The sequence below is a fragment of the Macrobrachium rosenbergii genome, chromosome 6 (genome assembly GCF_040412425.1).
Source record: "Macrobrachium rosenbergii isolate ZJJX-2024 chromosome 6, ASM4041242v1, whole genome shotgun sequence".
NCBI lineage: Eukaryota > Metazoa > Arthropoda > Malacostraca > Decapoda > Palaemonidae > Macrobrachium > Macrobrachium rosenbergii.
This window is the reverse complement of record NC_089746.1, coordinates 9,649,416-9,677,194: the sequence shown is the minus strand read 5'-3', so window position 1 is coordinate 9,677,194 and position 27,779 is coordinate 9,649,416. Positions and strand designations below refer to the sequence as shown.

At 34.9% G+C, this 27,779-nt stretch overlaps 2 protein-coding genes across 14 annotated transcripts in view; one reads left to right on the top strand and one right to left on the bottom strand.

Moving 5' to 3' along the window:
• LOC136839176 (uncharacterized) overlaps positions 1-19,635 on the top strand; it is a 31,231-nt gene extending 11,596 nt beyond the window's left edge. The window contains exons 2-7 of one of the 2 annotated variants that reach the window (XM_067104868.1): positions 13,773-13,854; positions 14,631-14,757; positions 16,385-16,504; positions 16,626-17,013; positions 17,302-17,522; positions 18,857-19,635. In XM_067104868.1, coding sequence (XP_066960969.1) covers positions 13,773-13,854; positions 14,631-14,757; positions 16,385-16,504; positions 16,626-17,013; positions 17,302-17,522; positions 18,857-19,079 — 1,161 coding nt within the window. In that variant the 3' untranslated portion in view covers positions 19,080-19,635. Of the gene's footprint in view, positions 1-13,772; positions 13,855-14,630; positions 14,758-14,815; positions 14,949-16,384; positions 16,505-16,625; positions 17,014-17,301; positions 17,523-18,856 lie in introns of both variants that reach the window. The other variant, XM_067104867.1, reaches the window with a different exon arrangement.
• Positions 19,636-20,296: 661 nt separating this feature from the next.
• Positions 20,297-27,779, bottom strand: part of LOC136839177 (guanine nucleotide-binding protein subunit gamma-1-like) — a 70,807-nt gene continuing 63,324 nt past the window's right edge. For 4 of the 12 annotated variants that reach the window (XM_067104869.1, XM_067104871.1, XM_067104878.1 and 1 more), the window contains 2 exons: positions 27,391-27,495; positions 20,297-21,708 (listed from right to left, as the gene is read on the bottom strand). In XM_067104869.1, the coding sequence (XP_066960970.1) occupies positions 27,394-27,495 (102 nt within the window). In that variant the 3' untranslated portion in view covers positions 20,297-21,708; positions 27,391-27,393. The remainder of the gene's footprint in view (positions 21,709-27,390; positions 27,496-27,779) is intronic. The other 8 variants (XM_067104870.1, XM_067104873.1, XM_067104876.1 and 5 more) reach the window with 2 other exon arrangements.

Genomic DNA, 27,779 nt, shown 5'->3' with positions numbered 1-27,779 from the left:
CTGAGTTTAAACTACCACACCCCGCCACACACCAGCCCCGTCCGACATGACATAACCCTCCCCCTACCCCCAACCCCAACTACTCGGTCAGGCGACCACCTCCAACCTCACCACTTTCTCCTGCACCGGAGAGCTCGCATACACATGGTACGTAGATCCGAGTGTTTTCGTTATTGGTCGTCACATTCCAGTGATTTTCGTTTGCATATCTGTTCGCTCACTTTCCCTGAGACGTCGTACCCGGAGGAAGCACGCGGATTTTTGCCTGTCCTCCTTCCTTTCTTTCTGTCTTATTCTTTTTTGCTTGCCTTCATCTCCGTCCGTGTATTTGTTTTTGATTTAAAAAATCAAATTTCTTCTTCTTCTTATTTTTGCTATAATTCTCGATTCTCATGTTTTCAAGGAGTGACCACACCAATGGAAATATAGTCACTTATATTCGTCATCGAACAGAAACTATATGATTTTCTCTTAAAGGGTTAAATACAAGACTGAAGTGCAGGTATGGACGAAAATCAATACGAAACAATTCAAAAAATATCAAGCCATTGGTGTTCTAAGAGTGACCACAGCTCCTCGCTGGGTAAGCGGCTTCCGTTCGCAGCTACCACTCTGTTGGTCGCGAGTTCGAATCTCCGACCGGCCAGTGAAGAACAAGAGGAATTTGTTTCTGGTGATAGAAATTCATTTCTCGCTATAATGTGGTTCGGATTCCACAATAAGCTGTAGGTCCCGTTGCTAGGTAACCAATTGGTTCTAAGCCACGTAAAAGTAAATCTAATCCTTCGGGCCAGCCCTAGGAGAGCTGTTAATCAGCTCAGTGGTCTGGTTAAACTAAGATATACTTAACTTAAGAGTGACCACGCAGTGAAAGCACTACCTCGCGGGATGTTTGTTTAGTTTTATGAAATTGCTGTAAGATGTTAATGGATTTATCATGTGTGTTAGATTTTCTTTAGTAATAATAACAAATCTTGATGAATAATTTAGTAATGGGAGTTCCACACGAAGAAGAATAACGCAGAAACTAAGCCAAGAAACAAGTATAAAACGCTTATCACGAAGAAAATGTTAGGCCTATACCCAACATTTGATTTTTGACAGGTATACGACAGTCCTTTTTACCACAATAACTTTTTTTCTCTTTCTGACAAAGATAAAATAATAAAAAATCAGCAAAACAATAAAAATAGATATCTCCTCGAGTAGGCAGACTAGTCGACTGCAAACCCGGGCGTTGGTAGACAAGTTATGGCTGTGAAAATCTCCCACCCTGCAACTCTCTCTCTTTGCCTTTTGAAGACGAAACTTGGCACCAGTGTGAGCTGATACCGTAAGACTTAAAGTTCACGCACATGAACATTTATAAAGGATTACAGGTTTATTATGAACGTGCGTTTGCTGTGTATAGAGTACGTAATATGCTTGTACGTATTGTTTTTGTTGGTATGTGTGTGTTAGTGTTCAATTGTATAAATTAATAGTTATATATACATTGATAATTATGCTTAAGTGTTTAGGTAAACGAGTAGAATCTCTCTCTCTCTCTCTCTCTCTCTCTCTCTCTCTCTCTCTCTCTCTCTCTCTATATATATATATATATATATATATATATATATATATATACATATATATATATATATATATATATATATATATATATATATATATATATATATATATATATATATATATATATATATATATAGGAAGATGTTCTCGTTTACTTGAACACTAGCATAATTATCAATATATTTGTATATAATAATATATATATATATATATATATATATATATATATATATATATATATATATATACTTTATATATATATATGTATATATATATACATATACATTGATAATTATGCTTACTTGTTCAGGTAAACGAGTAGAATATCTCTCTCTCTCTCTCTCTCTCTCTCTCTCTCTCTCTCTCTCTCTCTCTATGTATATATAGATGTGTGTGTGTGTAATTGTAATAGCCACAATGCCCTCTTAACTTCTGGAATTAATTCTTCCCGCTTTTTTTTGTGATTAGGGGACTCGGGTTCGTTTCTCGTTTCTTGCTCTTGGATCTTAAGGCTTTGTAGTGACAAGCGTATCCAAAAAGGCGCCAAGAACTCGGGAAATTAAGAGGGTAGTGTGGATATTAAAATTACACATGTATCTGGCAGAAAGTGACCAGTAGATTCTACATATATATATATATATATATATATATATATATATATATATATATATATATATATATATATATATATATTATATATATATATATATTTGTTTATATACAATATATATGTATATTTATATATATACATACATATACGTATGTATATGTATAAATATATATATTGTATATGCAGAGTCCTCAAGATGGATTCTATATTACCGTCACAATAATTGGCACATTAAACAGTACACAGTTGGCAAAATTTGCAAATTTATTCCCCGTTTGCATAAATATTTGCCATGGCACTCAGTACAATTATATTTGTTTATTTTGATGGCATTTGTTGTTAGAGCTGGCGAACATGCACGCATCTGTGTGTGTGTGTGTGAGTCTGTGTATTATATGCCAGTGAAACAACTCTACTATGAAACTTCGACATAGTAGAAGATAATTCTTATGCCTGCCACTTTTTATTTCATCACATCAGAACACCGGACTGCATATTTTTTGCACAATATGTATCAGCTGCAGTTCTCGAAAATTTATGCACACATTACATAAAAAAGGCATTTCTCTTAATCTTTGTTACTAAAGGGAGAAACTTATCTTTTATTAATGCATTATGCAAGTGTTTACAATCAATATATTCGTAAAGGAATACAAACACACATGCATATATGTAAGTATGTATGTATGTATGTATGTATGTATGTATGTATTCATGTACGTATGTAAGTGAACATATTCTTTGTCATGAATGCAAATGCTCTAGATTCTCGTCATTCAGTCACAGGGGAAAGTTTCACCCGTGGCGAAAGTTATCTCATTGTTCCGATGGTGTACAAAGAGTATGGAATAACAATGAGCTTTTATTTTGTTATCAGTCAATCAAAGGAGCTTGGCTGGTCTTCTAAACTGGAAACTTTTTTTTGGTAATTCAGTTCCTGTGAATACTTTAGGAGGAAATGGATAATCTTCCCTTTTCAGGGTTAAATTTTGCTTAACAATGGATGTTTACCGCGTCTAAAAATTCTGATAGATTTTATTCTAGAAAATTGCTTCTCTCGAAGCAGCGTAGAGAGAGAGGCACATTGCCTACATATGGTCAAGAAGGTCTTATCAGAAAGCTGATAGATTTAATTTAAAGCTGCTAATAAGAGTACTGCCTCTGTAGAGACAATGTATTTATGCGGATTAAATATGACGTCACAACAGTCACGAGCGCTTGGAAGCACTGCTGCGCATGGGAACTCGAATCACCTGCTCTTAGATCATCAGTTACGTCTGCACTTTCTCTGAATCCTGCAGAAAGCTTTCTCGTGACGGCAGTTTTCTCACTCAGTCGTACCTCTCTCTGTCTCTGGGTTAGTGAGTTAATTGCACAATTACATTCGCTTGTGCTGGTCTTTTAACTGACGAAGAAGAAGAGGAAGAAGTTAAAACCTTGTTACTTTTCTTTCCTTGTAGAAGAGGACTCCTACTCTTACTGTCATGATGACTCAGTTACTATAGGCCTGCACAGTCATGCCGTAGGCGTACTCCTATTTCTTTGCGAGCTCTCTCACACAACCTAATTTCAAAAGGTTTGTTGACAAAAGAAGAACTGCATTACCAAAACGTGGAATTTAAACATTAAAAGGGGAGAAAGTGCTTCAGTGAATTCACTGAGCAATGATTGTAGTTTTGGTGGTGACTTGATGTAAGAAAAAAATGAGAGCGCTATGACAAAATAATTTCTTTTTACTTCAAGTTTGTCCATTATGAAAAACAATCTGATGAATTAAATAGCAGACTAATTCGTTGATCTGAAATGATGTACGATATTAGGTATATAAAAAATTTCCCTCTCGGATGAGTAATTTACGCTTTCTAATATCGTATAGTGCCTACTGTAAGTTTAATTTCAGCTTCTTTCATAAACGCACATTAAGATTCTATCATTTTTCCTATTACTACTACTATCATTATCACTTGGAAATGAGAAATGCACCAAGAAACCCCCAGAAACTGGGATATCCTGCATACTTTCCTTCTCATGACTTTCAAATAGTTTAGGAATTTAAAAATCTCGGAAACTTTGAAGAGTCACTCTCTCTCTCTCTCTCTCTCTCTCTCTCTCTCTCTCTCTCTCTCTCTCTCTCTCTCTATATATATATATATATATATATATATATATATAAATAAATATTTTATATATATTTATATATAATATATAAATGTATATAAAATATATAAATATATATATATATATATATATATATATATATATATATATATATATATATATAGATATATATATTTATATATACATAGTATATAAGTATGTATATATATATATATATATATATATATATATATATATATATATATATATATATATATATTTATATATACATAGTATATATATATATATATATATATATATATATATATATATATATATATATTTATAAATAATATATATCAAGAGAAAGAGAATGTAAAGAGCAAACAATGCGTCTTTTCCAGATAAAGAAAGTGACTTCAGTATTTCCGAGATTTTTTAATTCCTAAACCATTTGAAAGGCATGTAAAGGAAAGTCCACAGGATATACCAGCGAACGAAGTCTCGTGGTACCTTTCTCATCTTCTATTAAAATGTATATATATATATATATAATGTATATAAATATATATATTATATATATACATACAGTATATATATATATATATATATATATATATATATATATATATATATATATATATATATATATATAATATCAGGCCGTTTCGTAAACATGGATGGCTACCAGGAAAAGACAAGAAAATAAATCACTGCCACATTCATATTTTAAATGGTGACTCGTGGACGACCCCCTTTGCAGACAACTTAACAATATTAACACCTGTCGGTGTATGTTATGATCTATCGACGAAAGTGTAAATACTCCTCATCTCAAGGAACTGAAAAGAGGAAACATTAACTCCACTGCAACGAAGACCATCGATTTGAACCTATCAGCTCAACTGAATTAAAATGGACCTCTTGGCTTGTCTTTCAGTAACTGGCGTTTGCCTTGCCATATGTAGCATATGGGTTTATTCATTCCTCCTTTCCACAATCAACTCCTTTAATTTATTCGGTTTCTTCAAAGGGCGGAATGAGCCAAGGACGAGTGAGAAGGGTCCTTTCACTTTTCGGAGCTGGCTTTTCTCCTTTCGGATTTGGTCACTCACCTCACGTACCGTTGGATCATATTAGCCTCAATCTACCTATCTCCCCGTCTATCTATCTATCGGTCTATGACCAGTTTTCATCTGGTGTGACTAAACTCGACTGTCTTAAGTAGTTTTGTTTGGTTAGAACTGGTGTAGGTCTAGATCAAGTATGTTGGGGATTACAAGGAGGTTTAACTTTTAGATTGGTAACAGGTACGACGATGCAAGTAAAAAAAATGCCCCAGCTATTAATATATCTAAAATTTAATTTTAGATTGATAACAAGTACGATAAAATAAGTAAAAAAAAATGCTCTTGCTATTCATACATCTATATTTAATTTTGGACTGGTTTAAAGTACGGTAAAATAAGTAAAAAGATGACCCCGCTATTCATACATCTAACCACGCTGCTGCTGCTTCTGTTACTAGTATTAACAGCAAGAAGAAAAAAGAGGAGATTTTATATACGCACTGAAGCAACTTCCCCCACATAAAATATCTCACAGATTCCTCCCCTCCACATCATCGTTCGCCCTTTCTCTATAGCGACCTAGCCTATTTATAACTTTGCTATTACCTCTCTTCAGCGGATGTGGATGTTCCTGACCTGTTCTCTCTCTCTCTCTCTCTCTCTCTCTCTCTCTCTCTGGATACTAGAATCAGTGTTCATGAAGGAACGAAACTGTTGTTTCCAGGTCTGCCTCTAGCTGGGCACGGCCGTTGAAGGTTACCTGTCCCGCTTGCGATAGACGAGAGAATGTCTTCATAGGTATGGAAGATGACATTGCGCTGTGAATATTGAGACCACAGCACGATGACTGGAATGAAGGTTACATCATGCATGTACTGTTATCCCACTTCTCTCTCTCTCTGTCTCTCTCTCTTTGGTTATCTGTCTGTATCTCATTCCTTGGATTAGGAAAAGAAGAATGTAGACTCGTCTGGAATGATTACATCATGCATGTACTGTTCGCCCCCTCTCCCCGCCCCCTCTCTCGTTCTTTGGAGGAGAAAAGGAAGGATATGGACTCGTCCCTGTAATCTAGTTTGCCTCTGGCGATCAGTACAATGAATTGCGTACCTGGTTGTAAGTTAACCGTTATGAGTCTCAGCTGTTGTTGAGAGAGAGAGAGAGAGAGAGAGAGAGAGAGAGAGAGAGAGAGAGAGAGAGAGAGAGAGAGAGAGAGGACTAAATATAAGATATGTGACAACTCCGTTAAATATACATAATTTAATCATGATTAAAATCAGAGACCTCAGCGAGATATTACTTGAACCCCTAATATGAAACATTAAAATTTTTTTTCTCTCTCTCTCTCTCTCTCTCTCTCTCTCTCTTGACACACACACACACGTACATGAATATATGAACTGCACACCTGGTTACTAGAATTTGCATTCATTAAAGGCAAGATGGATTGTGCCTATCAGTTTATTTTTAGGACAAGGCTATTGATGGTGACCATCCCTGCTTGAGAGAGAGAGAGAGAGAGAGAGAGAGAGAGAGAGAGAGAGAGAGAGAGAGAGAGAGAGAGAGAGAGAGAGAGAGAGAGAGAGAGAGACTGTCCCTCTGTCTATATGCAGGAATCAGAATCCAAGGATCACACTGCAGACATTTGGGGTTCATAGTCCTATGTATATATGTATAGATTGCCAACGAATATAAAAATATTTTTTTATTAATGCATAATGGGTTAACAGACACAAGGAAATCAACAGAAAATATTTATTTCATCTTCCTGAATACTACTGCTGTCGTTTCCGTTATAAATGATCATACCTTCCCCAGATAATTATGTATATTTATTCATGACGAATCTCTACCGTGCATCCGTAAGAATAGCAACTGGAAAACACAATAGTCCCGTTATCATGCAGGCGAAGCAACCGCTGGGCACACCTAAGGACGACTAAGTATGCGTATGCGTAATATTCTTACTTGTTTCCAAAACCCTGTCAAGTCGTTTGACCTCTTACCCATAATTCAGAGCTTTGATATTACAGGTTTTTAATCGGATGCAGATAACCTGACCCTCTCTCTCTCGCCCCGATACGAATCTGCGGCACACGCGTATTGACACTGGAATTTTGAAATAGTGCGGTGAAGATGAATGCTGTATCTTTATCTAAATTTTAGTTGGACAAGGTCGTCGATAGTTAGCTGTCCCACTTACGACAGACAGGAGAATGTGCCTTCTTGGGTATGTTAGTTATGAGGGTTCTAGCATCGAGGGGTCATAACGCGGCGAAATTCGGATCGTATAGCCTAACATACAAATTGTCTGATTACATAAAGGTGGATTTATTTACGCCAGTGCAAAACTGTGTTTTATCACGAATAAATATATTCCGAGAGTGGCGTGAAATTTGGAACTACAGATGAAGTGTAGCGTGGAGATCCTGAGAGCAACCGCATGGCTTTGCTCTCAAGTCTTTGCAGCTCAAGAGTATTATCAATTATCTGTCAGTCGGTTTCTCCCTGGATTACTTTACGCACCTAACCATAGAGATTGCTGTAGCAGACTGAGAGTGTGACATCGCGAGTCATGTGGTGGAAAATTGCTCTAACGAAATTTTCCGCCAAGAGGAACGACTCTCTCTCTCTCTCTCTCTCTCTCTCTCTCTCTCTCTCTCTCTCTCTCTGTGCGCAAATCGAGTTAGAATACCATTCCACCTACGTGGTTAGCTGATCTGTGGGCGTCAGAGAAAGCGGATACATAAAATTAAATTCCTGGTGCATTGACACAAGGAAACATCAATTTTCACCTCGGAGATTCCGTAGAAAGGAGCGACATTCTTTGAAAGCGTCAGAATCTGTTGTCCATTCGTCATTCCCGTATAACTCAAGCGAAGGAATTTAGAATGTTCCTGTGTAGTTCCGGGTTCCTCGAGACGGAAAAGGAAAAAACGTAAAGACAATTCTCAGTTCTCTCGATGAGGAAAGTCTCGTGTGGGTTGCTGCTCCTTTTTTCTCTTCTTCTCTTTGTTGGTGTTCTTCTTCTAGCGAAGTGAAAGTAAGACTAAATTTGTTCAGCGGGTGTTCCCGGTCCTATTCGGTTGAGTAAAAAAAAAAAAAAAAATTGTAACGGGAACTGAAGCGATGTAAAACATTTTGTGTATTCAAGTTTGGTTGGTTCTTTCATTTCGTTATACTGGCGTGGAAAGAGAAGGGTACACTGCAGGTTCTGTGGTCTTTCTGGAACGTTGTTTTAATCCCTGGAAACTAGTAAAGATGTTTTATTACGAGACGCTTCCGTTTATCTGTGGCTATATTTTTAGAGTCGATAAAACAAAACTGCGGTATTACCCCTCAAAAATCCACTTATCATCCGTTGCTATGCCTGAAATTCACAGGTGAAATATCAGACCTGTACTCTGAAGTAACAATGTCGCTTAATAAGCCCTAAAGCCTAAATCTTTTGTTTAGAGAGGGAGGAAGTAACTTGTTTACAGGTGAAGATAATGATTCAGAATATCTGGCCACCAAGCACGGAAGCTAATTATCGTTATACAAGCAAGATGGTAATCCACTAAATTTATTCAGGGGGTGGAATGTATCTCTCGCTCACCCCCTTTCTTTTCTCTCTCTCTCTCTCTCTCTCTCTCTCTCTCTCTCTCTTTGAGCTGGATTAATAGAGTCTATTAATCTCTGAGCACGTGCGGCTCGGTGGTAACGCGTTTAACTCACAAACAGAATGACCAGCGTTCGAGTCACGAACTGGACTTGAAGAGAACATATGGGCGCGTGCCTTAGAAATCCACTGTGCCTTTGTTGACCTAAGCAGTTATTTATGTACCTAGCTGTTACTCGACTGTTAAGGTTCGCAGCAGAGAGAGAGAGAGAGAGAGAGAGAGAGGGTGAGGGGGAATAATAGAAATAAGCGTTCGATTCTCTTTCAAAATGAATACCATGAAATAGGGAGTGTGCCTTGACGAAGTAATCCCCATCCACATGGGTGAGAATTATTCATAGCAAACATACACACACACATACATACATATATACATGCATACATATATATGGATATAGTGTATATATACATATATAGATACATACATAAAAATATATATATATATATATATATATATATATATATATATATATATATATACATACGTATGTATATATACATATAAATTTATATAAGGAGAGAGCCCCTCGATATCCTGTCATCCACAACACACATATCCAGAATATTGATATTTATCCTGCGGCACCAACCTAAAATTGACTAAGTTAAGAATAAACATGGAATGCAAAAATCAACGAAAAACTAAATATTTCTGTTAGAACGCAACGCCCCATTACGCTAAGAAACGCTTCTTCTTCTTAAAAATAGTAATAATGTACTGACTACGCTAACTATAATTTGTCCCCTGACAACCATAATCATGTTGTCAATCACCTAAAACGTCTGAGGAATAACCTTTCAGATCCGTAGTAAACTATTAATGCTATTGCGCAAGATGAGAGAAAATATCTCGTATACGATTCGTGTCAGATATCCGGAGATATCGCTTCCTGTCGTAACTTTTTTCTTTGTGTTCAATGGGGAAAGGTCGCATTCCTTAGTAGAAAAGGAAAGTTAACTCAAGAGATGCACAATTATCCATAGCTTCCATCACGTGCGGAATAATAATTATAAAAATAAAAAAAATCGTTAAAAAAAAAGCCGCCAGCGTTTCTCGTAAGGGAGAGAGAGAGAGAGAGAGAGAGAGAGAGAGAGAGATAAGAGAGATTTCTAGTTATAGAGAATGATTACTTCTTGGTTATCTTGATGTTATAATTTGTCATGATTACTTTTTGGAATTTTTATCTTGATGCTCGATAGATATATATATTATATTTTGGAATTTTATATATATATATATATATATATATATGTGTGTGTGTGTGTATGCACATATATACACACACATATATATATATATATATATATATATATATATATATATATATATATATATATATATATATATATATATATATATATATATATATATAATATGTATATATGTGTGTGTATCACTTAACATTCTGCATGCGTAAGTTTGCGCTGAGCCAAGAAAGTATTTTCTGCTCTTGACGAAAATAATTATATTAATAACCGCAGAACTACCTGCACCTCTCGGCGTAACGAAGAATCTCAACCGTGCCCTCAACGTATCATTACGCATGCGCACGTTGCGTGTGCTCAGTCTATTACAAGTAATGACCATCACCGGGTTTCTTCCTTTCTCCCGAGTACAGAAGCCCAAACGGTAGTAAGAAACTCAGAAGAAGAGGAAGAGGAAGACGAAGAAGGGAAAGAAGATGGCGTCTGTGACCTCCATCATCTCTACGCAAAACTTTCACTCTCTATTCACCCTCTTCGAGGAATACTGACCATATATGGTTTTACCCCTCAAGGGAGGTATGAGTAGCAGCGAAGGGGTTTTGATGTTCTTCCAGTGTTTTGTCAATGACTGTTTATTTTTTCGGCCCTTTCCCCTTCAGAGGACATGGTTCCAAGAGGCGCAAGAATTTTGGCGTGTGGTTTCTAGCCCTAGGTCCTACCCCATGGGTTTATGTGCCAATGAAGGTTGGCATTTCTTGATTGTCTTCCCATCCATTTATTGACCAGATTCGACGCTGTTTAGTTTTATATATACCGGACCACAAGGGCAATAATGAACCTATTATTATTGCTACTATCTTACTTGATTTGTTGCTATAATAGAGTAGTGCACTAGTGTGAACAACTGAAACTTATGAATTTTGAACAAAATGTGTACAGTTGACAAGCCAGACTATCTGTATTTTTTGCAACTTCCCAACTTGATATAAGAGATTATTCAAGCAGAACATCAAAAACTAATCACTTCTATTCAGAGATATCTAAATCCTATCAGCCAGAAGCAGGTTACGCGGGGCACCTTCCACAAAATCCACGGATTTTATTCATTTGCATAATTTCCACGCTTCGTCGACATTTAGAAATCGCACAGTTCCTTTACTGTCTTGTAACGCTGCAAAACACAAGAGCCATATTTTTATCACCGAATGACCTGCATTAAATCTTGATAGAATCCAGCAGGATATTGCGGCATCGTGACCTCCGGAGAAACCAAGATCCTGTTTTGGGAAACCCTCCGAAATCACTGTGCGGTAAAAAAAAAAAAAAAAAAAAAATTGTGCGTCTTGCTCGAAGGACGTTCAATATAGCAACAGAGAGAGGGAGAGAGAGAGGTTGTTATGACCACTGACTCATCACACACACACACACACACACACACACACACACACACATATATATATATATATATATATATATATATATATATATATATATATATATATATATATATATATATGTAGTATATATGTGTGTGTGTGTGTGTGTGTGTGCATGTGTGTGTGCGTGTACTGAAATGATTAATTGTAAAGTTCCCATATTTATATAGGCTGGAAATGAGATTCAAACTTTGGCTGATGTTTCGTGTTTTTGTCAATCTCTCTCTCTCTCTCTCTCTCTCTCTCTCTCTCTCTCTCTCTCTCTCTCTCTCTCTCTCTCTCTCTATATATATATATATATATATATATATATATATATATATATATATATATATATATAAATATATATATATATATATATAAAATATATATATATATATATATATATATATATATATATATATATATATTGACGAAAAACACGAAACATCAACTATTAATCATTTCCCAACAACGTCAAATAGCTATAATGATCTTTCGTCCTTCTTAACGCACAAAAGGCGTGATATATCTATGTGCTAAAATACACGAAGGAAAAAAGGCATATCATTATCATAATTACGTTCTTAATTACATCAGGATACAACGGTGAAAGTGAGACCTCTCTTTAATTGACTTTTATTGTAGCGGTAGAAAAAACGGTTCTTGCCGTTAAGAATCAAGGAATTTCTTTTGTTGCCTTTCATTCTTTGCTTTCCAACTTACTCAACAACAACAACGGTTTTTTTTTCTTTTTTTAAAAGTCCTGTGCACAACTCGTGAGTCCGGTATGACGTCACCGGATCGGACGATTTCCAAATCTCCCTTTCACTTTGGCGGGAAATGAGATATGAATATTTTTTGGGCATATCATCGTCTTATCCTTCTCTCTCTCTCTCTTTTATCGTCAAATCTTTCAATTGTGTCCCCGAATCTTCTTCAATGACATTTTTCTTTCCCCACTAATGGCTTTTATTTCCAGAATGTTTGTTTGCCGTCGGGTCGTGGTAGCATTAATTTCTCCAATATTACTCATATATATGTCAGTAATAGCCTTGTATCCGCCTACAAGTGTACACGCAACAGTGCAACTATATATATATATATATATTATATATATATATATATATATATATATATATATATATATATATATATATATATATATATATATATATTATACATTATATTGCACATGGGTGTAAATGGTTATGAGAGTTAACTAGGATCGAGAAAAGGCACCATCATCCCTAGACTTACCACAATTAGCGCTTCGATTTTCATATCTTGTGAGACACACAGCACACATGCATAATGCCACAAATCGTACAACCACTCTGCTTGTCTACCTCTACGCTAGCCTAGGCAGTTTTACGCCCCTCTCTGTAAAACTGTGTGATTGTGACTCAAAACTACATTGCATGTTTCGAGTACCTCACTACCTGGTATGAAATTCGGCAACCTGAGCACCTACCCAGGTGACGAAGAAGCAGAAAAGGCAAGCAGGTTTAATGAACCAGAGGGAAAGCTTGAACTATATATAAAGTTTTATAGAAAACGATGGAAGCTCACCTTTCAGGATATTTTACCGTGATGTTAATCTGTCTTGTATTAAAGTGGCAGTTACAAAGCATTCATACCACTTACATAGGCTATGCATAGCCCACAAACAGTAACTTGTGCATGCATCTTACTCTTAACTGGTTGCCTGTAATACAAAAAGTTTATGCCTATTAGGTCTACATTCATGCGCTTCCCGGCATGTTACTTTGCTGTTACAGGATGGTAGAGATTCGAAAACTGTTTGCTATTTTGACAATGTGTACATTATCAAATGAGACCAACGCATACCTGCTACAAGGGAAACATATTTCGTTGCAAATGCAAAACGGAGGTCTAAGTTCTAATTCCCCTATTGGCACTAACACGCTTAAGGAACGTTAACATGTGTGCCTCTACCGACACTAAGCTTGTACACAATCATAGATACAACCAATTTCGAGAGGCAATTGTCACCTCTTTAATAAAAAATAAACCAATTCGTTTTTTCAAGGTTTCTGATGATACCATAATTGATATTGATAAGAGATATCCGTAATTACAGTACTATGTTTGGTTAAATACATTTTCATGATTTCCAGATGCGAGTGCCGGACTGGTGGTGGGTAACAATCCTGCTAGCAACGTTGGCAGTGGCAGCACCATCTTCGGAAGAAAATGCTGGTAAACATTAAATCCAAAGAGGAGTTTAATTCTAGTTTTAGTACCATTCATATTTGTGATTACAGGAAAATGGTAAATTTCATAACTTTTCGTTACTTTTTGGTAGAGTAGTAGTACAGTAATTATCTAGATTTTGTTTAATCTCGTGTTAAGGATATGACTACGAGAGCTGAACTGACTTTAAAAATGACAATAAACCCAGACCTGAGACTGTTCAGATATGCATTACAGCACTTAATATGAAAACAAAGTTGGTCTCATTTCCAGAGAACTCGTCTCGCATTCTAGGGATACCATAGTATTGCCATATTGCGTAGTTGAGGGAATCGCATGTTTAACAATCCTCCAGAGACACAGCTGTTTTCAGTCTCCTCTACTTATCGACAAATTCGTATAGACACAACGTTTGAGGGCCTTATTTAAAAAACTCTTTATCACAACACCTTTTTTTGTAGAGGAAAGTGACTAAAAGATGCATTGATTATAGGGTAATTATTGTATGCTTTCATCTTCAGCATTAACTCTCACGTAATCAGTCCAAGTATGCTATCTACTGTATGTCATAATTATTTACATCAGTAAGGATGATTGTCCTTTGCAGGAGTATAGCCTTGTCGATGACTATTAACTTTCAAGGTTTATAAGCAGATTTCTGAGAAGGGCTGCTTTCTTTGTTACTAGCTTTTGATCACACGAACAGAGCACGACATTTTGACTGACATTCAGGCTCCATGTTTTCTAGATCCTTGAAATGTATGGGACTATTTTGCCCCCAGGCAACAGACTAGACGAGACATCCTCAACCAACACCATAGAACCGGGAGCTGCTTCTGTGGCATCAGCAGCTGCAACGTCTGTTGGTACTAGTGGCATATTCGAGCCACAGCTTCGCTACATCCTCGGGTATGTACTGTGTCGTTGTCGACTTGGATCCAGACCTTGATGTTAACTTTATTTACAGGTTCGTCCTTGCAAGAGTCCATTCGTGAGGCGGAGGAAAAGGAGATGGCAGAAGTGAAGAACATCCACCACAGAGTAGTTCGGCAGCTTTTAGACGGATTCAGGCTAGAGAACACCTTTAGAGATGGCATCTCGTCAGTCTTGATCTATTTATTTATATTAATAAAAAAACATAACTGCATGCTGCTGGAGGCATTGCTTGTTGCAGTAAAGATACACACTCATACATTAAATGATGACAAGACTATAGGCCTACACTCAGTTACATGGTACAGTCATTAGATTCTGAACTCAGACGGACAAAAAAGTATATGAAACGTCCGAGTACAACTGAAGACAATTTCAGTGAAAGTTCTATACTGATTTTAAAATAATCTACTAACAATTTCTGTTTTTACGTTGACAGCATCAGCGTGACGGACGATCTTGAAGGATTATGAAACATGAGACCCAAGGCTGCTAATGACTGACATATTTTTGTTTTTGTTTACAAAATACTATCTGTATACTATTTCAATTTGTAAAACACTGAATTTGAAGTAATTTGTATACAATCTAAAACTGGCTTAAAATCAAATTTTTCTTACCTTCTAATCTTAACACATTCTTCATTCTAAGGTACTCATGAGCTGTGGTAATTTTCTTCTTCCAGAAAAAAAAAACAGAATATGGGATGCTTTAGAAATATTACGCTTCAAGCTAACATTGCAAAATGCAGTTCATGAAAATCGATGGCCAATGCATTATTTTTCGATTAATACAAATTCATATTGATGAGTCAGCAGTTTCATTTGAAATACCAACGTTTAAAAAAATTCTTCTGTACACCAACATGAAGGAATGATTTTGGCAATCTGATTACAATTTTCATGAACTTGTATTTCACTGTCTGTTTCAGCTAATGGAAGTGGAATGAATATGCAGTAATTTGCATTTCATAACACGTCAAGAGTTAATTTTTTCTTGTAAAATCATTGGCTTTAGTATTCCATGGTGAAAGATTTTATCCTGAGGCAAATTACATTGCTGTATATTTTATTTAGCATGAAACAGGTTATAGAGTACCTGGGAATTTGCATGTAATGTACAAAGAATTTATTGGCTTTTTCAACAAAATATTGTGTGACGATATTAAGCAGCCATGACTGTATTAACAAATGCCTTTTTAAATCGGTTGTAAGTTATTTGCTTGTACTTATTTCGACTAAAATGTGCATGGAAGTTTGTTACTTTGCATCTGGAAAACCCCATTTTGATGTTATATAAATGCCCTTTTCACCATGTGACATCTCAGCATTCAATATTTCACAACTTTTCTAAGAATATATCGTATGGGAAGGGCCAGAGCTCGAAAAAATATGAAGTTATTAATATTGTCCTAATTTAAATGATAAAATTTAGCCACATGAGAAAGTACAGTACTTTTTAAAAATCCATCCAACATTCAGACTTGTAACTAAAAGCTGGTACTGTACTTAGAGATACTGTATAAGCTCACTTTCTTTACAAAGTTTATAAAGAATTTTCAGAATATGTTCTGCCTCTAACAAGTATTGCAATGATCCAACAGGGCACTGGAAAATGTAGACGACATGCTTCGCACAACGATACCCAGTCTGGATCGTTTCAATTGCCTGGAAAGGGTTGTGTGTTCTGTCATGTCAGGTGGGACTTCTGCTATTAGTGAAAGGTGAGATTTTCCCTTTATTACTTTTGTTAGATCTGCAAAAACCTACTCACATATTGTGGAAGTCTAATACTTTTAAGATCTAAAACACCTATTAACAACATCATGGTCTTTTGTATTTCAGTCCTGTTTCCCCAATTACATCTGCACTGCAGCAAGCATTTGATCCAACGTTCCAGCAAGGAATTATACAAGACCCTCAGACAGTTTCGCAAGAATTGCTAAATAACCCGGCACTTCAGCAACTCTTCTCCCAAGGCCAAGGATCTCAAACACAGGCATTACAGGGACTCTTATCTCAAATATCATCCATCCAGCAACAAAACCCTGCTCAGAATCCAGCTTTCCAGCAAGGATTTCCACCTCCAAATCCTGCATTCCAGCAAGGCTTTCCACCTCCTAACGCTGCATTCCATCCAGGATTTTCTCATAATCCAGCCTTTGGAGCACCACCCCCACCACCTCCTCCTCCCCCTCCACCAGGATTTCATCCTCAATTCCATCCTCAACAGGTAATATTTTGAATTAAGAATCTTTATAAGAACTGTGTCAACTTATGTGCTCTAACAATGAATCTGACAATTTCTCAATGGTGGAGACTATGATGACGTATTGTTAAAGAAATACACTAATGAGAAAATCCCAAAATGCATATCAACTTGCTGTAAGCCTTTCCATTCTAAATATACAATCCCTAGTTTTATGACAGGCTCATTTCTAACATTTCTTTACAGGGGATATACATGATGATTACTGGTATACTGTAATATCACTATAAATGTGAACATTTTTTTCCCCAGGGTTTCACAAATACTTTCCCTAACTTTAGGGAAAACCCTGAAACTGAAGGCACACAAAGAAGGTCTAGTGTTCCAAGGCCTCAGAGACGGAGAAAGCCACCAACACGTAGGGAAAGAAATGGATTCTTTGATTTCCTTGGTCGTTTGGGCCTTGGTCGCAGGAAGAAGCGTGATTTGTTAGATGATATCCTTGGTGGATTCACTTCTCAAGGATTTATGGGGTATGTAATACAATGATAGATTTTTGTCATACACTAATTCATTATATTTTTTGACAACTGATTCTCAGCTGTCACTGGTTTGATATGAAAAAGTAAGTACCTCCAGGTATAAGAGCTTTTTGACACAAACTGACACCTTCATTAGACTGAAAAATGAAAGATTAGACAGTTTATTGTGTAGCACAACGCAGCCTCAAAATATGGTAATTTCTTGTCATTTTGTTTCCAAGCTACTGGACTGCCCTAGAACTTGTGTCTTCCCAATGAGTATCTATTGCACTATCAAAAACTGACTTCAAGTAATGGATTTAAAACACATTGAAAATTAAAATACTGCACAAGCCAAACAAAATCTTTGTGAGACTTACCTTATTAAGGCAGTATTTGGTTCAGCACTGTGATTCTTTGCTTTAGAGAGTCGACCCTGTTCACTGCTTCAGAGATAAAAAGTACATTTTTTTTATAATTATTGACCACAACTTGATTATGTTCCTAAAGGAGATTACATATAACATATTTTCTAACAGCTGATCTCCAAAAATATGTACTGTATATACTAATTTTAATCCCTCATCTTTTCTTACAATGATACTTCTGCATTACCTATTTTGGATTGCAGTAATTATACTACTGTATTGGTTGTCAGTAGTCTTTCACCTCTATTTCTTTCCCTATGAAGACTGCTGCTTACTATGAATATATTTGAATACATCAAAATACATAAATGTCAAAGTACTCTGTTAGCGGCAAGAAAATTTGAAAACCAAAATTTACAAAACCTATTCATTGCCATTTTGGCTACTTGTTATGAAAAATGACTCTATGGTCATATTAAACTGTTTAATGATGATGATGATGATGATAATAATAATAATAATAATAATAATAATAATAATAATAATAATAATAATGGTGAAACAAATCCACAGTTACGCAACTGTACTGATATTTTAAAAAATACAGCTGTACGGAGAGCTTTCAAGGGCCTGTAAAGTTTTATTCAAATGTATTTGTACAATAACATAACTATGGATTTCTTTCTCCATTTTAAGACTCATGCTACTACGAGTATTTTCTGATAATAGTAATTATAAATGGAAAAATACAGTCTGCAGTAGTATGTATGTATACTGCTATGTACAGGAAGCTTTGGCCAACTTGAACAGTTGGCCTCTTCAGCCTGAAAAGGCCAACTGATTAAGTTGGCAAAAACTTCCTGTATTTAGCAATATACATACACATACTACTGCGGACTTTACTTTTCCAATAATGATTATAATACAGACTTGCAACAGATTTCTAAGGCTAAAATTAAGTACGATACTCTTTTACAGGATTTTGGATCAGATGATGGATCAGTATTCATTTTACCCTTACACTCATGCTGCCTACATGGGTTACACTGGAAGCCCTGAAAGATGTGAGAAACTTTACCCTGAATGTCCCTCTACGGCTGAGCAACTGGTCGACGTTTTCAACAACATCCACCGACATTATCCAAATGGCATTCCTTACAAGGATCGGTTTCCTTGGCCACTCAACATACTGCTACCTTAATAGAGTGGAACAATTGGAAAATTTGACCTGAAGTTATAAGTTTTTGGACAATCTTTATATAGTTCTGTTGCCAAAATAGATGATATAAAACTAATAGTTACTGTAATGTTTTATGCATTACAGTTTAACTTTTACATGTAAAGTTAGCTATATAATGAAAGAAGAGGACTTAATGTACATTATCTCAGTTTTCTAGATTTAGCTCCTGCAATTCACACTTGTTAATCTAGAAAGTACTGTAAATACGCATTTTTATACTTGACTTTTTGGGCTATTTATAATTAACGTGTTTGTATGAAAAACTTGTTTTAATTTGTACAAAAAATCATGTTTTTCTCCACATGTACACAAGTGCACGACAGCTTATGATCATTATATAATCATTCTGTCAGTAGCTTTAATATTAATTTATACTGTTATATTTATTGTGTTACTTATGAAGATGAATGCTCAAATCCCATGTGCTTTACTATGCAGCTTCTATATATGTATAGTATGTATTTTTTAATAAAGCATCTTTGCTGTTGCTGGTCATCGGCAGAATACAGACTTATAATGCTTTCTGTTATTCCAATTGTTCAGAGATACTGAATTGAGAGTGCCTAAAATTTACTTCATTTACTACAATTTAACCTACATAAACAAGATAATTTATTTGTTCCTTTTCAGACAAAGCAGTTCACTAATATGGGAACCACAAGATATTTTTATTTCCTTGCTTTCACTGATATTTCATCAGGCATGGAAAAAAATTTACCAGTTCCAAATCATACAGACCTTAAGTGTTGATAAAAATTGTAAATTCCTTGGTGTCTTCTGCTCTACATGATTTTCTCTTATTAGACTTCAGGTAATAACCTCTATTTAATCAGCCAGACAGTGGCTTGGTTCTTCTTCCCAAGTGACCTAACCTTTGTTACAGAGATAAATTTAAACCTTACTTTGTGTGATCTAAACCAGGTTGATCTATGCTAGAACCTCCTACTGATTTTGAACATTAAATCTGCAGAGTTCTTGAACCACATGTCATTCATGCAACCTTTTTTCCATATTCACAATACTTAACAAAATTGGAAGTCATATGCCATCACTAAATTCCAAACACAGATTCATTTTAATACTGAATGGACTGCTTGTTTATGACACAACTCAAATTTAAATCTAAATTCTTATGATACATAATTAGAAAAATTAGTATATTTAATTTAGAAACAACATGGAAAACATCAGTTTATTTCTTTGTGCGATAATACAACCTTAAAACAAAATTAAGCAAAAAATACAACAAACCCAATGGTAATTATACACAAAACAAACACTTGACATAAATGAAGAAAGAATTTTTTGGAAACATGGCACAAATATGATTTAATACTGAAATTATTTAATACTGCAGGCTGCATGAATTTTTGAATAATGGGATTAAATAACATCAAAACACTAGTATCCACTGGTCATTCTAAAAGAAAGCTATTTAATACATGTTGAGCAAAACTCAGAGTGCAAACGTTCCTCAGCACTGCACAAAATGAAAACTATTAGCATCAGATAACAGAAAAATATTGATGTACCATCTGGATAAACACAACAAATCTAGAACACTTAAATAAGTAAACTTTTAAACACCTACAGGCCTCAAGGGAGCTCTGTGAAGCCTCATCATAAATAGATGACTAAAACTAATTTTCTCAGCAAGTGAAATGCAATTTATTCAGCTGCTATCTTGACTATTACAAAACAAATAAAATGGATAAACTCTCAACAATACAGAACTTCCTTATATAGTAAGTAGAAATAATAAAGATAGCTGTTAACCCAAATGATGGAATTCTTTTTCTCCATCTTTTGATGTTACCTCTAAACTGAGAGAATGATTAATACTGCATGATACTTTATATTTGATCAGAGCTCAATTTTACAAATACCACTGAAAGTAAAATTCCTACACAAATGATCTACAAAACTGAATGCCACAAAGTTCTAAGTTATTTTGCACTTGCAAAGGATGTTTAATTAATTTCTTTACAGTTAAAGGGGGCAACTTTGTGATGCAAAAATATCTGTACTGAACAACCAACTGAAATCTTTATGTGGCCTTCTACAGGATGTTTCTTCACAGCACAAATAAAACATTAACCTTATTTCCTTGTACGTATTTAGGATTTGTGCTACTGACTTTCACTAGTATAGTCTCAATGCTGTCACAGCTTCTATAATTGGTATTCAATAAACTGAAAAAATGAAGGCAAACCATCATAACAGCACAGTAAGCTGTTGCAAAAGACACATTATTCTTAATGGCATTAAAAGCAGTGTTCATAGATTCACCTTCTGTGAAGCATCTTGGTACAAAGAATAAGGCCACTTTTTTTTAAAGAATGGCCTATAGAATTCATATTCCTCCTGACATTTCAACATTAAAACATCAAAATTAATAGATACTTTAAGGTAATTAGCATATTCAAAATTCAGTAGCAAAAGGTAGGTGGTATATCACATTAAACCTGGCTGAAGTATGACAAGGGATTCACAGAATATTGCAGATGCTTTTTTCACGGAAAGGGTTGGCTCTAGGGTTCCTAGTTGGATGACACAAATAGTCATCCTTTTCATGCTCACGCACATAATCCTGAAAGGAAAAAAAATGGTATGTCTTAGAATTTATCATCTGTTTCAGTGTTCCAATCAAATTATGGTCTTGCAATGAACGAAAACACATTAAAAAGTCAATCCAATTTAAGTCCAACACTGAATTTCTTGACAATACCTGGTGAGATCTGAGCCTTGTGACCTTTACATAATCATGAACAAAGATAAACCAGTAAAATGCTAAAGAGTTCAGAAAGAGAGAGAGAAAGAGAGAGAATTGTAGATCACACAAAGGCAAATACATTTTCACAGTAAAAGGTACAGCACAATGGAGGTTCATTATAGTGCTCTGATGCTTAACAGCAAGTTGCCTTTAGATTTGTTGGTCACAGCTATAATAAATTTGCTAAAAAGCTGCAAATGAGCACAAGGAGCTGAAAAGGTAGTAAAATTCACATCATATACCTGGCACTTATACTACTGTACTTGATATGGGAAAAAGGATTTACTTGTGAATACTGTATATAAATTACAGTCCAAAATTAATGTACCACATGTATGATACAGAATGCTTACAGTACTGTCCTTTGCTAAAATAAATGAAATCCTTGTGAGGTGTCACCTAATTCAGGTGTCTTGTTCAATAAAGTAACATAAAAGCTAATAAACTTACAAACCTAATGGGGTCAACCTGTATTTACAATTAATAGCCGATTAATTTTCAGTATACACAGAGATTATCTTCATTGCATAATTTTCCCGCAACATGCAGTTATTGTTTTAGGAAATTTTTATGACAGCATCCTATTGGATTATTTGTGGATGTTGAGACACAAAAAATGTTAGCCTAACATAATTATACTATACAGTATACAATACACTGTATACACACATAAATAAAACATGCATTTGGAATGTATACATGTGCACACATGAACAATTTGGGTAACCACGCCTAACTTAGGGAAAGAGTTAAGAAATGAAGTTTGATGTACTACATTGCCATGGCACCAGCTCAGAAAGCACTTCATGCTGCATTGTGAATAGTTCATGAAAGAAATGTTAAAAGTATAAACTATAATAAAAATAAAGAGCTGCAACCTTGAGCAAGAGCTAAGGTGAAACCAAGCTGGATATAGGAATCTAGTTATTGTCATTAAAACCAGTATATGAAGAATCTCCTACAACACAGGAATATTTCTAAGATAACATAAATGCCAAGTTGCTCAAAGAAGTACTGTACATGGCCATATTAAGAATGCACCAATCTCCTTAATTTCCAACTTAACAAAGCCTTTTTATGTAAAATAACCATCTCTGTTTGCTGGGCAAGGCCCATGACAATATCAAACAAAAATTTAAAAGCTGAATATGGAAATGTGATTCTTGCTAAAAGTGTGACAATGCAAATACTCTGATCCAGCACAGCATTCATCAGTGCAATACAAATGGACAAAAAAAAAAATAAACTATCAATCTTTCCTTATGATTAGTATCTCCCTAAGATTCCACTGACTTAAAGTGTAAAAGATTTCTCAGGGTATTTAGAAAGTTTTTTATCAAGGTTTCCTTTCCTAGGATTTTGTACACATCAGAAACCACCCTGTAGTCAGCGCCCCATAATGTTGATGGATAGGTTCCAGTCTTTTAGAATAAGGGATACAAAATATCTCCTTGGCATCAAATTTATGAGTTTTTAATCATAATTTTTCACTTCATCAAAAATATTTTAAAATGTCAGCCATCTCAAAAATCTTTATAAGAAATATAGGTTGTGTAGTCCCATAATTCAAGATATTTTGCTAAAACTATATTTTTACACACACAGTATGGTGAACATTTTATTGAAGATGTCCACAAGAAAGAACATAAAACATACCCGATTGATTCTAATTCAACATTTTGTAATTCTGTGAATAGGAAGATATCATCTATCCTATATGATAAGAGACTGGAACATCTCCAGTAACATTATGAAGCACTGATTATTTCCAATTATTAACTGGAAATAAACCTAAACTGTTTATAAAGTATCATGTAATGACTGTTGTAAAGTTTATTTGTTAATAAAAATACATGAAAACAAATGTGATGAAGAAATTGTAATCGGTCAAGGACCCTCTTCAATCCTGATTTTCAAAGTGATAATACTGTTTACTGGCCTGGGCATTAAAAAGGGATTAACTTCAAATGATTACCTTAAGAGGAGGGTAGGTCATTCTTTCATCGCTAGTTATTTTAATATACATTGTCAGCAAGTCATTTTAAAGTTGAAAGGTCTTAAGGAATACTGTTATTAACCTGATGCCTCCGAGTGAAGTTATATGCATCGTTACTAGTTTCTGTACCTTATTCTTAAATATTTTGTACTTAAGTGATTGCTTTATTATAGGCAATTTCAAAACTGACTAAAATTACTTATAGTTGTTTTAGTTATGTTGTTATATTTCTGACAATTATTTAATACTTTAGTGATTTTGTCTTTGTACATTTTATTAAACTAGTTTCTTTTTTATAACATTGTGTGACTGTATCAGTATTTCCCACAATGAGGATGAGACATGATGTCTTGTAATTGGATGGAAAATGTACTCTTTTTTTTTTTCCCTCAAATTCAAGGTTTTTCATTTTTCAAAAACTCTTCCAGACAGAGGGCTACAAGGCAGTGTCCTACACTCACATTCTATAGTATATGTACTACTAATAATAGCATGAAACTGTGTATAAATTTTGTTAGATGATACACAATTTTACCATTTTGTGGACAATACTGAAGAAATGACAAAAAATAAGTGAACTACAGTTGGAGGAGCAGAAAAAGACAGAAAGTGAATGAAGATAAAGCAGATCATATATCAACAGGATCACAAGGAAACTCAAAAACTTTATATTGAAATAATGACATGGAACTGATAACCATCTAATATTAAATGTAGTCAAAATAGATCACTGTCATCTAAGACATACAGTTTTCATAATGATAGACTTTAAATACAAAATGGTTAAAAATGCTTGCGCACAACTGTAGGAGCATGAGACCACTGTAACAGTCTTTATTATGGTCTTCAAAACCCTTTGCTGAAGAAGTTACATAGGCTTCTTTAGCAAAGTAACCAAATTAACACAGAATATATCCACCTGGGATGTGGTCACACCTATCCTTATTGAGCTTCACTGTTTACCAGTTAAAAGTGAAAATTGAAAATGTTTTGACTTACAATGCAACAAAGACTAAAAATCCAAAATATGCAACAGACCTCATAAAAAAAATATACTGTAAATATGCTTAGGAGCATGGACAAATATAGGTTAATGGAGTAAAGATACAACAAAGCTATTGAAAAACGGACCATTGGCTCAAGAGCACCCAAAATAAAACTCATGTATTCAAAACTGTTATGACCTTGGAGAACAAGTTATTCAAGGAAACATGAAATGTAATCAAAATAAATGAGGCCTTTAAGAAGGACCAAATCTGAGCCAAAAGTAAGGCAGAATAATAGTCTGTTACTTATCATAAAAATACAGGAAATAAGTGTTTTATACGCTTTCCAAAATGATTAAAAGTTATTTTACCTCTAATACCAGACTATGGGTAAGGGCCAAAAGCATCATAAAAGTTCCACTAGCTCACTGACCAGTTAGTTGGTTCTTTTCATCAACAGCAGTCTATCTATGTTGAACAAACCCTAATCTGGCAGTAAAATGTAGCCAATTTTAGTAACTCGTATTGCCTACCGAGATGGCGATCTGTGACTTTAATCACAATAAACTTTGTTAAGTACTCTCTACCAAGAAGCAGTAAAGTTGTAATATATACAGCTGCATTCTTTTATATTTTGAATCTACTAAAGGAAGTTACAGGCCAGCCTAAATTTTGGCAATGGAAATGCAACATATCTTAGGCCTTGGGATGCACTGCTTTTTGCCTTTCTGTCTGTAAAATGCTGGCTGGATAAGTCTCCCTGCTGTTCTTTCTGTTGTTCTGAAGTCTTCAAACATGAATTTTCATACTTCCTTTTTCTGTATGGAATACTGTTTTCTAATAAATACCTGACCATTACAAGCTTCAAGTGTTCAGAAACTTTTTAAAAATTTCATTCATAACTCCCAGCCATTGGTTTGGTAATCCACTTCTTCTCTTGGGTTGATGCAAGTCTACAAAGTAGACATACTTTTCTTGTATTTTCTACTTAGCACAAAATAATATGCCCATGCTGGTTTGGTATTTTTAGAAAGCTCTTTTAAGATCTGTGGCATGCTCAACATATAGGGCTATGCCCCTATCAAAAAACCTTCAGCGCATTTATACTGAGGAAACCTTGATTTTCATTTGACCTAGAGGCCTTGAAGTAAGTACAGAAAGAAGAATTTTTCCACTAGTATTTATCAATACTATATATATACTGGGCCAACTGCTCAAGACAACTTTGCTTAAGATATTTTTACACAGGGAGCCAGTGATCTTCTATCTAACCTCCTGCTTTTTATAATGATATGTCTTGCAAAGCAAAATGAAATGATGCAGAAATGCGACTCACTTCTTTACCATTCACATGTAAAGTACTTGAATATCCTCTGTGCCTTGAGACACTCCTTTCCTACACACACTTTATTTTAAAAAGAGAACATAAAATATTTTGGTCCTAGGATATTGCTGATCAGTCTTAACTCTAAAATTGGTAATCCATGTTTTGCACATTAAATCGAAGGAATGGATTTTGTATGTTGATGCTTTCCTACATTTCTGGAAATATAATTCTATTTTTACTGTTGTCATCTGGGTTATAATAATACTATAGTCGCCCTTGAAAAATATAGAATTCCCAGTTCATTACTCATTTTCACTTTTACCATTTCGTGCATACCAGAATCTACAATTTTTCAGTTCCTCTCATTGCACCCATAACCTGCTTCAAAGATTCTACACAAAAAAGCACTGAGCTCAGACTGCTCAAAAAGTAAATAGCCACTTAAAAGCATTTCAATGAAAATCATTCAAAGCAATGTTTTCCCAGCTGCGGACTAAATCAATTATTAATATTGTAAAAATACTGAAACACCCCTTCAGAAAGAATAGTACAGCTTAGAATCCCAACAGCATGCAAATTGCAGTAACTTTGGACACATATGCAATTCATAAAAAAAAATATTTTTCTCATTTATTAATCCTTTACTTTCCATAAACTTCAGAAGCATTTAGTCCCAGCTATTACAAAAATTGCTTCAGATATTTCTAGCACACAGTTATAATAACTGTAAAGAACTTTGTATTTTTACTCTTACTGTAAAATAACTGTAAAAGATGGGAACACACTTCAAAAGTAATATCTTTGACTTCAATACTACAAACCTGATAAAAAAAATTGTAAAGCACTACACTGACTATGAAAGGCAATGATGATAACTAGGAGTGTCATTTTCTTAAAAGAATTTCAAAACAAAGAAAGCAAAAGCAAAAACTACAAATAAAGTGGCAGCAACGATGCAATGAAAAAAAAAAGAAGATATAAAATCACATAAAACTAAACTAAGCATGAAACCACACCATCTAAATTGTGATAATTCAAGCATCTTATCAACAACAGCCAAAACTAAAAGAGATTAAGCCAAACGAAAAATCTCTATAGCGATGTCTACCACTGCAAAATAAAATTCTAGAAGCAGAAAACACTTAGAAGACAAAATGTTCCCAAAAGCAGCCAGGGCCTGCTGTGCTTACATACTAGAGGACGGTGCAGGAACTCTTCTCCCGGAAGGGGTTCGCCTTCTGAGAACTGAAGCCGACCAGTAGATAGTCGTCAGCCTCGTGTTCCGAGATGTATCTCTGTAGCAATGATTATGGGATGTCAAGGGGGTAAAACAATCCCAACTATTGTTTGTATATTATGATCATCATACACTGATTATACTCTTATTCATAATAAATGTATCATTGTACAGTACACCTAATTATAAAGCACTTCAGTCTTTAAGCCTTTCAAAAACCAATACTTATCCTATACTAAATAAGTAGTAAAATATACATTCATTCAAGAATGAGCCAAAGGCATACTGGTTCAATCCAGAACCATACACTCACCACATGTAGTATTAAAACCTATACTATCT